The sequence below is a fragment of the Chlorella variabilis genome (genome assembly GCF_000147415.1).
Source record: "Chlorella variabilis unplaced genomic scaffold CHLNCscaffold_37, whole genome shotgun sequence".
NCBI lineage: Eukaryota > Viridiplantae > Chlorophyta > Trebouxiophyceae > Chlorellales > Chlorellaceae > Chlorella > Chlorella variabilis.
Window position 1 is genome coordinate 268,641 of NW_005435051.1, and position 12,172 is coordinate 280,812.

At 61.2% G+C, this 12,172-nt stretch overlaps 4 protein-coding genes across 4 annotated transcripts in view; 2 read left to right on the forward strand and 2 right to left on the reverse strand.

Annotated features, from left to right (window-relative positions):
* Positions 1-556, forward strand: part of CHLNCDRAFT_141731 (hypothetical protein) — a gene marked incomplete at both ends in the record, with an annotated part of 2,921 nt that extends 2,365 nt beyond the window's left edge. Inside the window, 2 exons of the mRNA XM_005842941.1 lie at positions 63-158; positions 272-556. Coding sequence (XP_005843003.1) covers positions 63-158; positions 272-556 — 381 coding nt within the window. The remainder of the gene's footprint in view (positions 1-62; positions 159-271) is intronic.
* Positions 557-1,480: 924 nt separating this feature from the next.
* Positions 1,481-2,862, reverse strand: CHLNCDRAFT_141732 (hypothetical protein; the record flags this gene model as incomplete). Its single annotated transcript, XM_005842971.1, has 6 exons — positions 1,481-1,642; positions 1,802-1,906; positions 2,021-2,150; positions 2,277-2,416; positions 2,542-2,659; positions 2,813-2,862. 6 exons carry the CDS (start codon positions 2,860-2,862, stop codon positions 1,481-1,483), a joined length of 705 nt encoding a protein of 234 aa, XP_005843033.1.
* Positions 2,863-5,442: 2,580 nt separating this feature from the next.
* Positions 5,443-7,648, reverse strand: CHLNCDRAFT_141733 (hypothetical protein; the record flags this gene model as incomplete). Its single annotated transcript, XM_005842972.1, has 7 exons — positions 5,443-5,478; positions 6,199-6,278; positions 6,370-6,439; positions 6,563-6,738; positions 6,962-7,178; positions 7,284-7,419; positions 7,599-7,648. 7 exons carry the CDS (start codon positions 7,646-7,648, stop codon positions 5,443-5,445), a joined length of 765 nt encoding a protein of 254 aa, XP_005843034.1.
* Positions 7,649-8,033: 385 nt separating this feature from the next.
* Positions 8,034-10,899, forward strand: CHLNCDRAFT_59399 (hypothetical protein; the record flags this gene model as incomplete). Its single annotated transcript, XM_005842942.1, has 9 exons — positions 8,034-8,492; positions 8,617-8,709; positions 8,881-9,401; positions 9,481-9,558; positions 9,658-9,853; positions 10,006-10,133; positions 10,236-10,443; positions 10,543-10,732; positions 10,833-10,899. Exons 1-9 carry the CDS (start codon positions 8,450-8,452, stop codon positions 10,897-10,899), a joined length of 1,524 nt encoding a protein of 507 aa, XP_005843004.1. The 5' UTR covers positions 8,034-8,449.
* Between the last annotated feature and the right edge of the window lie 1,273 nt (positions 10,900-12,172).

Here is a 12,172-nt window from a genome sequence, read left to right on the forward strand (position 1 = left end):
AATCCCCCCCCCCCCCCCCCCCCCCGATTTCCTCTTCCTGCCCTTCCTGCCCTGTGCTGCAGTACGGCCGCCTGCGCCCCGGGGGCGTCATCCTGAAGACGCAGAAGGGGCGCGACAGCTTTGCTTTCATCGATTTCGAGGACGCGGCGCCCGCTCAGGTGGGCCTGCCGGTGCTATCAAGCGGAAGTGTTGCCGGTACTGCATGAACTAAGCAGTGGGAGTCGGTCTCATTACTCATCCTAGCACTGATTTCCTTGCTGCGCATGTGCAGGCGCTGCTCCGCCAGGGCATGGAGATCGAGGGGGCGCGGCTGGAGGTGCAGCCCAAGCGCCCGCTCATCTTCCGCCCTGCCATGCACGGCGGGCGCAGCGACGGCGGGCGCAGCGGCGGTCACAACGGTGACATGGGCGGCCGGCCTGGCCCCGGGCGCTACGAGGGTGGCATGCCTGGCGGCGGCAGGGGCGATCGCAGCGGCTTCCGGCCGGGCCGGGGTGGCGGCAGGGGTGAGCATGCAAGGCCGCTCTCGCCCTTTGCCCTGCTGCCGGGACTTACCTGACCTGCTTTGATGGCTAACACATTGCCTTGTGGCTGGCATGCTTGCTGCAGGACCCTATCCCGGCCCTCCTCCCCAGGATGGCAGGCCGGGGCCCATGGGTGGCCCGCCCCGCGGCATGCCACCCCCGCCTGGCCCAATCATGACCGGCCCGATGCCAATGGGTCCCATGACCGGCCGCATGGATAGCAGGGGCTACGTCCAGGACGCGCATGCCTTTGGAGGCGGCAGGGGCTATGGCGGCGGCGGGAGGGGGCGCGGCCGTGGACCGCCGCCCCCTCAGCAGCAGACGCCCATGCCGCCCCCTCAGGCCAGCGGCATGGAGTGAGGCGGCACGGCTGCGAGCCTGCTAGGTGACGCTTAGCAAGCATGCCTCTGTCTTTCCCGCTGAATTCATTCAGGCCTCATTGTTGGTTCTCCTGTCATTTGCTCTATGCTTGCTGCCCAGCCTCGCTGCGCACCGCCCGGTGCCAGTGCAGCTGGGATGCACCACGCTTCACCCAGTGTTGCGCAGCATGCATAGCTCTGCTCTGCCTCTCTTCTGTTTCTCCGGGCCTGGCCCATCCCACGCCCCTGCGGGCCAGCATGGCTGGGCGCTTTTTGAGGGCGGGTCAAGCTAAGCCGTGAATGCAGGCGTGGCACGCTGCTCTCCTCCATGCTGTCTGTCTGCTGCCATTTCATGTCGCAGCCCAAGCTATGTGTCCTTGCACCGCTTGCGCGCCTGCTCCACTCATTCAACCCAACCGTTTGTGTGTTTGCTTGTGTGCTTCGTGTCTCCTTTCTGTTATACAGCTCAACTGCCTGCTGGAAGTTCAGTATCAGTCTGAAGTCTCTGACAGGGGAATAGCAGATTTTCTGTTTAGAGATGTCCTAAGCACACCATTCGGGCAGCACCAGTCACCGCTGGCGCTGGGTAACTGGCACAATCTAGCTTCTCCGCATGCCCCGGGCGCCGCCATTCTTGCCCTTGCTCCCATTCCTGCCGCCGTCGCTGCCGTGGTAGTGCCGCATGCCCAGGAAGGCGCCGGCAAAGTGCCAGGCCTGGCTCTTGCCGCCGTGGTGAAGCACCTCGTGGAAGACCAGCGTCAGCTGCAGCACACGCATAGCATCACGTGAACAGGCAGCCAGTGGAATGTGCTCGTCAGAAGCACAGCCAGAGCACGGACAGAAAACCAATCATGACATGTCAGGCTGGGCACCCGCCCTGCACCGGGCACAGGTGCGGGCACGTGGGCCTCTGTAATGCACCTTGTTGTTGCGGATAGCCGCTGACTGCTTCTGCGAGCAGCTGGTGCACTGGGGGTAGAAGCGCTGCCGCGGCGGGGCCGTGGGGATGTTCATAGCACTGGCAAGCTGCAAGGTGGGCGGCAGGCAGGCCAAGCGCAGGCAAGCAATGGCTGGAGGAAAGCAAGCCACCGGAATCATATAGGTCAGGATATGCAAGACTGCCTGCCATGCCCCCCTCACCTGCTTGACGAATGGAAGGTTGAGCAGCGAGCGCCGAGCCGTGTGCACATACTGCTGCACCTGCTTGTTGGGTGGCATGTGGTCGCCAATCACGGCTCCCCGCCGCGTGCCGCAGTGATGGCACCCATCCCTACCGCAAGAACGGCGGAGCGGGCACGTCCGGCATTCAAACTTGGGCACCACAAATGCTGGCCACAGCTCCCAGCTTGCCATGCCAACAATGGAGCACCGGTGGACTCCTTGGTCGTAGTCGCACCTGGTGAACAGACGCCGCAGCTCCACCCGGTTGGCCTCAGTGGCATACTCCACGCTGGGGGCGGGCAGGCTCTCCCTGGCGATGGCCCCCACGTTGGCCAAGTCGCTAGGCATGACAGAGCGGAAGCGGCCACCCATCACCTGCAAGCAAGCGACGCCACTTTTAGAGAATCCGGGCAGGAGCGGTCCCTTGAGAGGCGCATGCGGTGTGTGTGTGAAGGATGGAACAAGCAGGCAGCCCTGGCCTCTTCAGCAGGTCAGCAGACACCTGCAGCAAGTGCACGCGCGGCAGCAAAACTCGCCTTGAAGAGCGTGATGCCTAGCAGGGCATCCACAATCAGGTCCTCTGACCTCACACCCTTCCAGGGCTGCAGCAGCGGGTTCCTGCGGCACGGGGCATACCCTGGATCCTGCGGTGTGATACCTCTAAGCAAACAGACCCGCCGATATGGCGCAGCAGCACGACACAATGGTAAATTGCACCGACAAGACAGACCCTCATTCAAACTGCTACAAGCAGGAAAAGGTGCAACTCACTTGCCATCCTGCATGTACTTCCGGCACTTGATGGATGCCTGGCCAGCCATCGCAGAGGCAAGGCCCACACCCAGCAGCCCACCCACAGGCCCTGCCACCGGCGTCGCACAGGACACACGAACCGCCATGCCTGCTGCCTGCGCGGTTGCCAGGCCAGCAGTGTATGCTGCCATGGACGCGCCCGCTTGTAGCAAGAAGGGCACCACCGGCTCAAAGGCCGCCACTAGCTGCTGGCCAGCATGCCTGTGGCAGCGGGCAACGGAAGGCGGGCGGTCGGGCGGCGCGCGGCGGCAGTTATCCTGGCAAAAACGCCTGGCGGGCAGTGTGCGCAATCCCTCGGGCATCCTAGATCACCTGGCAGCCACCACAAACTCGTGCTCTCCCCGGCGGTTCATTCTCAAGCAAACGCAACTGACTGTGGGGAGTGAGCTGTTAGCGGCGACTGCGGGAGTTCCACCGAGCACCGATGCAGGCTGATGACTACATCCGCACCGGTGGCTAGAGCTGGATCGCGGGATTCCAGAGCGCAGGCAGTACAGGTTTCGGCGACCCGTGCCTTGGCGCTCGGCAGTAGGATTGAGTCATTCCAGGTCCCAGCTAAGGCACCTGATCGCATGTCGAGGCTCCACCCTCCATCTGATTTATTGCTGTTGCGCCTCCACTGGCCCCGGCTTCCCAGCTGCCACCCCGAGGCAGATGTCCAGCTGCTGGGTGTTGTGTTGCGCCGGCATGGCGGCATCCACGAGGTGCTGGTCACCGGCGCAGCGGAGGCGGGAGCCGCGGGGCACAGCGGCACGGTAGTTGGCACAGTGTGTGGAGCACCGCACGCTGGCAATCGTCTCAATCTCAGCAGCGACCTGCGAGTCTTGTTGCACCCAGCCAAGGCAGCGCCGGGCGGTGTTCTCCCCATCCCGCTACCAGCTGCCATCAACCCCGGGCCAAGGACCCAGCGGGCACGCCGGGAGCATACACAGCCAGCCTGGGAATCAGTGCAGGTCATCCTGTATGAACCCCAGCCCCCCCTATACCTGCTCGGCACCGAAGCCAGTGATATTGTCAACCAGCCGTCCATCATCAGGCAGCCAACGCATCCCCCTCGACGCAAGTTTGGCGCACAACTGGTGTCGCATTTGCTCGGCGCCCTGCTGGCGCTCGCTGTGGTTCTAGCGCACAGGCGGGGGCTTGCGGCCGCCGCTGGCAGCGGCGGAGACTGGCTGGCGCGCTTCGTATCGTCACAGCTGGGGTGGTTCATGACCGCTCAGCCTGCAGGTGTGCCTGGCATACACCAACAGCAGTCAGAGTTTGTGGGGGGTTGGTGCTTGACGATTATCACGCGCTTTTTCCTGCAGGCGTCAAGTTGCACCGCCAGGTGGCGGAGCTGCTGGGCCTTTGTGGCGTAAAGTACGCGGCGGCCGTGCATTGGCTGCTGGCTGGACACTCCCATGTGCTGTCCGCATGTGCCACAGGTAGGGCTGGCTTGGCACTCGGTGCTTGCTGATCCACAGGGCGCGCGTGCCTCACTTCCAGTTTATGACCAGATGCTGTGCTCAACCGGTTGCAGGGTTGGTGGTGTTGCCGCTGGCTGCGGGTGGTCTGCTGTGCGGCCTGCTGGTGCTACGGTGCCTGCTGTGGGCGCTGGCCCTGCCGGTCGCCCTGCCATACGCGGCCATGGCCGGGCTGTACCGCTCGCAGCTGCACAGTACAACACTGATGTGGCGGGCAATGCGCGGCAAGGGACAGCTGCCCCTGCTGCGTGTGCGGCTATTGAACGCCCTCCGCCGCCGTGGCAGAGCGGATGGCAGCTTTGCTGCGCTTGACCGATATGGCAGCAGCCCTGGCAGCGGCCTCAAGCAGCTCTCAGGGAGTATGTTGCTCTTCATGCCACTGCTGCTGCTTTTGCCCACGACAGCGTGGTTTTACTTCTTCTCTTTTGGCCTCCATGCGGCAGGCAGCTTGCCTCGAGCGGTGCTTCAGCTTTTCGTCCAGCTGGTGCACGATAGCGCAGCCGAGGCAGCCGCTCAGCACCTGCTGGAGTCGAGCAGCAGCAGCAGTACCAGCAGTACCAACGCTGGACAGTACCAGTACCAGCTGTTCGAGCCGCACATCGATACGGACGCCCTGCCTGCCGCAGCAGCCGATGGGGTGCGGTGCACCACCTACTTGCTGGCACGGCGACAGCAAGGCAGCTGCTGGAGTGCAGCCATGCATGCTGTGGCACAGGCCATGGCCAAGCGCGCTACCATGTCGCCCGCCCGTGTGTGCCTTGACGTGCTGACCGGCAGGCCGCTCTGGCTGGCTTGGCCAGGGTGGTGCTCGGACTAACTGGCTGCATTGTTTCATGGCCTCCAGCTCATCATTCAACCCCTTGTTCACAGTAAACAGTAAGGGCAACGTGTTACAATCCTCTAGGCACAGATGTATACAGCAGCAAACCCAACAGCCACTGCATTAACAGCCACTGCACAGCAAGTGTTATTGCAGCATTGCAAGCTGCGCCGGTCCTTGTACCTGCGGTGCCGGTGGTGGCGACGGCATCGCCCGCCGACCCCGCGTCAGCGCTAGGCCATACTCTCTGCAGGAATATAACATGAGCTCGGCACCGGCCTCCCGCCACCGCAGCGGCTGGCATGCTAGAACTTGGCTGGCGCCGCTCTTGGGGGTGCAGCCTGCAGGAGCACAAGAGGTGCAGCAAGGCATGCCGTATTCCAATAATTCTTTTGTGGTTGGTTGGCAACAGACGGCACGGTGCCTGAACCAAGCTCACTAGAATCATCCAGCCACCAGATGCCTTGCTTCTTGTAAACTTCCGCCTTCTCCAGAAACCCCGCGGAAGGGGGGTGCAGAAAACTCCGTTGGGGGGGGAATGAAGCATTTGTTGGCAAACCAGTTGCCCAGTTCAGAAAAAGAATGAACAAATTGCCCCCCACCTTCCCACCCAAAGGCCCCACCTGTCCTAACCCGAAGTTCGGGAACGGCGGGTTCGGCTTGCCAAGGGCCTTGGACTTCTTGGAAACCAAGTTACGAAGCGGCCAGTAAGGCGGGATTCGGGCCTGGCTGGTGGTGCCCAGCCCGTCCGTTGACACAAGCAAATGGGGAACAGGGTTGGTACACTTCGTGGGGCCTTTAATGATAAAAGGGGTCTCCACCATTGCCCTCCTGGTCCCCTGGTTGGGGTTACTGGCCAAGGCCTGCCAACCGGTTAATCCCCCTGGCCTAAGAAAAAAAAAAAAGTTTCCAAAACGGTCCGGAGGGGTTGGGGGCCCGCGCGGGGCTGCAGAAGTGGGCAGGTAGAGGCGCACAGCAGGGTTCAGTGACCATGCGCCATGAAAGCAATCAATCTAATATAATTTGCATTCTTGTCTCGTCTTACTATCATGAATTTGCACAGCGCCGTCCGCTCCGTACTCGTCCACAAACTTGATGTGACTCTCCCAGAGGGGCTTCATCACCCAAGACACGTCAGCATCTAAGAGCAAGGGGGGCACATTAGTTAGCAACCCAGTCGGTCGGCTTGGATGAGGATAGCAACAAAACAACAGAACACAACAGACACACACCTACGTACAAAACCGCATAGCCCTGTTGCAGCAGGTGCAGCACCAGGGTACGTCGCAGCCACTTGACAACCTGCAGCCGTGCGCGTCAAGGACACACAATGAAAACCACGTCCCACCCTGTCGCGCTGGTTCCCTTCTCATTGCACCAAATGGTGCAGGCTGCTGGGCCCAATCCCCACAATCCGCCGCACACCAGATAATCGTGGCCAGAGTAGAACTCGCCAGAAGACGGGTTCTCCAGAGGCTCTGGCAGGTGGGCCGCCACATCAGCACAGGGCAGGTTGAGGTCGGCACAGACATCCAGCCCCTCTTGGCTCCATGTGCCCACGATGAAGTTGCGAACACCACCAAACTTGACCATGGAATAGACTGCGCGGGTTTCAAGGGGTGAAACACCGTGAGCAGTCAGCAGCAGTGGAATGTTCGCCAGGCTGAATGGCAGGAGAATGAGGCTTGAGTCTGCCTGACCCCACCTTGCCGCCATGTGCCATAGGCGGTGGGCGCGACGCCAAGCGTGCCGCCCCCTGCCGCCCGCCACAACCACGCCCAACCCGGCACCCTGTTTCACTGGCACGCTGGCCGGCGTGCTCACTGGCATTCTGCGCCATCACCGAGGCGTTTTTGGAGAAGAGCACAACAGTGATGGTCTTGTTGTAGGGCCCGATTGCTGTGCTCCGTAACTTGAGCAGCCTCTCCAGGTCGTGGACCCCCGCATACGGCAGCACCTTGGAGCGCGTCGGCAGCAGCCAGGGCGCCGCCTCAAACTCTGCCAAAGCCTCGGCATCGCGCTCGACGAGTGCGGGATCGGCCTGCGCCGCAATCGCATTGGAATTGATCACCGCGGCGCCAGCCGGCCATGACCGACTCCCTCCAAGCAGAGATCCACACTGGGGCCACCCGCTGTGCGCACGCACCTGCAGCTTGTCATAGGTGGCACGGCTGGGGCTTTCCATCGGGATGGTGCCCGGCCAGAGGCGCCCCACTGGCAGCGGGCCTCCCTGGGGGCAGGACGTTGCCTGGAAATACCACGACATGTCCCTGACCTGCACCCTGCAAGTGTTGGCAGGCAGATGACCGGCGGGGCCAAACCAACGGAATGCCAGGCAAACCCATGGACTGCGGCACACCCAAGGAACAAGCTCGCAACGGCTCACCAGTTCAACCCAGAGGAGCAAAGCATAAAGAGGCCCAGTGCAAGTGCCGCCGCCGCTACCCAGCTACTTGCCAACTTGCTGAGAACGGCTCCCAACCCCGCCTTGTGGCGGCGGAGCACGGCCATGGCGGCGGCTGGCGCGGGCGCCCGCTGCTACTAATTAGCTGTCTTCAAAGCACCCGCTCCTTCCTTGATTGCAAACCCATTGGCGCAGTGCCAGATGCGGCTGTGTCGTGGGTTGCACAAGTTCAAGGCCCAGCTCGAGTTGGGCTGGTCTTTTTGGTGACATCATTGGATCACAGTGGGGTTTTCCCTACTCCATGCGCCTACGGGGGCGCATGGGGCAACACATGGTTCAGTTGAACCACAGCGGCCAGGCAGGCCTCCCGATCACTGGTCCCCTCGCTGGCAGTCATGCATCCCAGGTAGGCCTCCCGATCACCGGTCCCCTCCTGGCGGGGGTCATGCATTTCAGGCTTCATCTCCCTCAATCTCCACCATTTTCCCTCTTGTTTGTCGTGATCGACTCCTGGTAGCGTAAATGCTTCATGACTCCTCCCAAGCTGCACATCAGCGTGCATGAGTCCAACCCTGGGAGGCGAATGACACTTGACAATGAACAGCCGCGCAGGCAGGCATCTAAAAGACCAGGTCAGGCTCCTCCTATAAATCATCCCGGGCAGCGCAGCCGGCGCCATGCCGAGGGGCCAAACACCTCGAGCAGCAGCGGCTGGTGGAGCGAGCGGTAGCAGCGCAGGCACGATGCTTGGGACGATAGGAGAGAGGCGGACGAGCAGATGATGCTGGCCACCACACCGCAGCGGGCGGCGCTGCAGGCGGGGCAGCGGGCGGCAGGATTCCAGCAGGTTCAGGCGCGGGTGGACAGCACGGAGCCACTGCGCTGCTGGCTCAGAAGGTTTGGTGGAGATGTTCCGGCTGTTGCAGCTCAAAGACGGCGTCGGTGGGCATGGTGGGTTGCGAGCAATCGCCGCCCAGTTGTTGCCGCCAGGCTGTCCCCAAATGCACCTGCCCCGCCCCCCCCCCGCCTGCCCCCTACCTTGCCTGCCTTGTTGTGTGGCGGTCATACGTGGCAGAGTTTGTGCGATGTGCCCAGCTGCTGGACACCAGCGACCCCTTTGGCAATTGCTTCATTTGTGCCAGTACGTTCCGCGCCGCGCTGAACGACGGTGAGTGAACAGCGACAGCAATAACAGCATGGGCCCACCACTTCCAGTCTTTACAAGCTTGCACCAACTAGATGGCAGGGCATCCCTGCCTTTGCATTCTTGAGATTACATTCTTGCTGCCCAAAGCCACCCCCTTGCCCACATCCCACCCCACTCCCCGCCCTGCTTCAGGAACCCTTATTGGGCTGTACCGCCTGGCCGTGATGCTTGATGCCTGCCTTAAGCCCTGCCACTTTGCGATGGCCGGCCGCTCGCAGCCACATTGCCCCAGTATTTACACTTTTCTGGCTGCTGTGGCAAGGGGCGTGATCAGCGACTTCGAGTCGGGCAAGCTGAACAGCGAGGCGCAGCAACGCTGGGCCGAGAATTGCGCCGCCAGCGAGGCGAGTGGCGCCTGCAGCAGCAATCTAACATGCAGCCGCCCCTCTGCTAGCGCGCGCGGCGTGGTTGATGTGTCTGGTTTAGCGGGCGTGTTCTGCAACCATTGCGTGGCTGGGTGCGATGCCATGCTGGCAATGCGCACTCCCGAGCAGTGGGAGTACCACATCCGCACTTTCACCAGCGTGTTGCTGCGCCGGCCAGACATCGCGGACGCCTACATCGACATCGGCTGCCGCCTGAAAGCAAGCCTGCTAGCGGCGCTGCAGCGCCATGTGGACGCTGGTGACCTGGCACCTGGGGTTTTGGAGAAGGTGAGAAGGGATGGGGCGGACCTCTGGCACTCTGGTGGCCACATTCATGCCTAAGGCCGATGTCTCGTGCCCTATGCAGCTGAATGTGATGGTGCCGTGGATGCATGCATTTGACCTTGACGTGCCCTGCCAGCTGCAGTTCAGCGGCTTGTACCAGGTATGAAGCCTTACCTGCAATCTCGCCCTGCCGCCACCTTCCTCCCACGCACAACTGACCCTCACCACATTGCCCATGATATCTCCCTGCTGCTTGCAGGAAGGCGTGGGTCGCCGTGTTGGAGAGCAGTCTGAGCAGGTTTGGTCGCGTGTGAAGCCTTTCTCTCTTGTCGCGCGCTACATGGCGCCCCCCCGGGATGGCTACAACTCGTTGTTCGCACTGCTGGGGCAGCTGGTGCAGCGTGACCTGCCGCAGCTGCTGGAAAAGAAGCTGAAGAACATTGGCAACACCATTAGTGCGTGAATTTCTGCTTCGTGTTGTGTGTGTGTGTGTGTGTGTGCATTGCGCTGCGTTGTTTGCATTTTCTGCATTTTGTTATCTTGTTGTGGCACCAGAAAGCCCCGCCTATGGCTTTCACACACAGCCTGGCCTGCGCCCTGCCTGCAGGTCAGCACGAGAAGGGGATTGAGGACTTGAGAGCCGAGGCCTCCGCTGTTGGCGTGGCTGATCTGGAGGCAGCGCTGGCTTCTCTTCAACCCAGCGGGCCGGCATCGACTGTTGGCATCAGCACACAGGTGCGCTTGATAGGTGATTCATATGATGCTGGCGCTGCTGATGTGGCAAAGCCATGCCACCGTCCATCATCTACAGTGTGCTCCGTTCCGTGCCTGCCACAGGTGCGCTATGTTGAGGCGCTGATGAGATGGAACGCGCACCAGAAGATGCGCAAGCAGAAGATGGGCTTGAGCATGGTCCTGCAGGGCCCGATGGCTGTGCATGTACATGCCAAGGCCAGCGACAACAAGAAGGAGGAGCAGTTGCGCAAGGCGGTCGTTGCATGCAAGATGGAGCTTCAGATTGATCCTGGCAAGCTTGCTGGGCCCCGTGCTGTTGGCTGGACCCTGTGTTGTTGGCTGTGTGTCTGTTTCGTGCTATTGCGAATGTGCTCAGCATTGCCTTCCACCTGCGCCCGCCTATGAGCAGATCAGCGTTGGGCCCCAGGGCAGGAAGAGTATGATACTGGTGCCAGACAGGTGGCCCTCCGAGTGTGCATAGCCGAGGCGCGCGAGATTCAGGATCGCGTGTTCAGGATCAAGATGAAAAAACAAGACGAGGCGCAGGAGAGCGGCAACGCTGCCACAAAGATGGGCAGGAAAATCAGCAAGCTGCGCAGGTTTGTTTGATTGCTGCGCTGTGCAGGGCCATCTTCATGGGGATCTTGCTGTACCTTTTCATTGCTGCTAATGACACCCACGCATCGATGCTGCTTGCAGCGAGGCCGAGCAGCACCTGCAGCTGTACCTGGAGTGGCAGGCCAAGCTTGACGGCGGAGGTGGTTAGAAATCGCCGACGGGCCGCTGGCGACACGATGGCCGGCATGGCGCTTGCAAAGCCGTGAAGGGCTGAAGAGGACAAATATGAGTGATTTCTGGCGAGTTTGGCGAGGCCTTCCTTCTATGCCAGGTGGCGACTGAACGGGGCGGGGTGTACACGCGCCACTGGTTCACCCATGGTTCAACTTTACATTGGCGCGGTAAGGACAACACCGCCAGGTTCAGCCACCATTTTGCTCTACAAAAGGCTTGTAACACGCCGCAGGCTTTGCTGTGCAACCCCAAATTTGGCCGGTTCAGCAGCTGGGTGTACACGCGCCCCGGGGTAGTCATACCGCAGTGAGGCTTGGCCTTGCTGGCCATCATACCGGGCGAGTAAGAACTGCCGTAAACGGTAAAGGTAAAGGTGGGGAAGCGTAATTGGCTCGTGGGTAGCGCAGTGAATTGATCAATGGTGCATATATTATACGATGAGAGTGCAGGATGGGCCACTGCATTTCAACGCTGGTGAAAACATACCGACAAACATTGCTTAATTGTGCATTGCAATTGGGCGATTGGGTGGTTGAAGCAGGTTGAAGTGTCGTCAGATGAGGGTAGCAATATTGGTACTAATGGAAACCAGCTGAGGAGCAAGTTGCGCAGGTAGGCCTCCCGGTAAGGATGTGCCCCATGATGGGCATGATGGCCCCCCACCTGGAGGGTCATTGGGGACATCATCCTCAATCATGCATCATTCTCCCTCCCGTTTGTTCTGTTGGCATCCCAGCAACCGTAATATGCTTTCTAGGACATGAGCCACCACTTTAGGGTGAAGGTGGTTAGCAAGACCACGGCCCCCAGGCCTCTAGACGGGCCACAGCCAAAAAGATCCCGTGCAAGTAGACCAGGACAACAAGCTCCCTTCAATGTGCCAGGGCAGGCCAGGCGGCGGGGTGAGAGGGATGACAACGAGGATGAGCGAGCACCCAGCGGCTTCTTAGGCTGGGGCGACCGGCAAGGACGCAAACGTGATCACTGGGAGGCTCGGCTCGGAGCGGACGTGGATGCCTTCTTGGCCTCTCTGCCGGGCCGGGCGGCGCAGCAGCGGCAGGAGCGCCAGCAGCAGCTCCAGCAGCGGCAAGCCCAGCTGGCCAGCATGGAGCCGCTTCCTTGCCACTTAGCAGCAGAAAATGGCAGCTGCTGTGAGTTTCACAAGACGGGCAGCCAGGCAGCTGTGTTTTATGGGCCGCTCGGCGTGGTGGGCAGGCTCACGTTGCCGGTATGGGAGTGCAAGACGG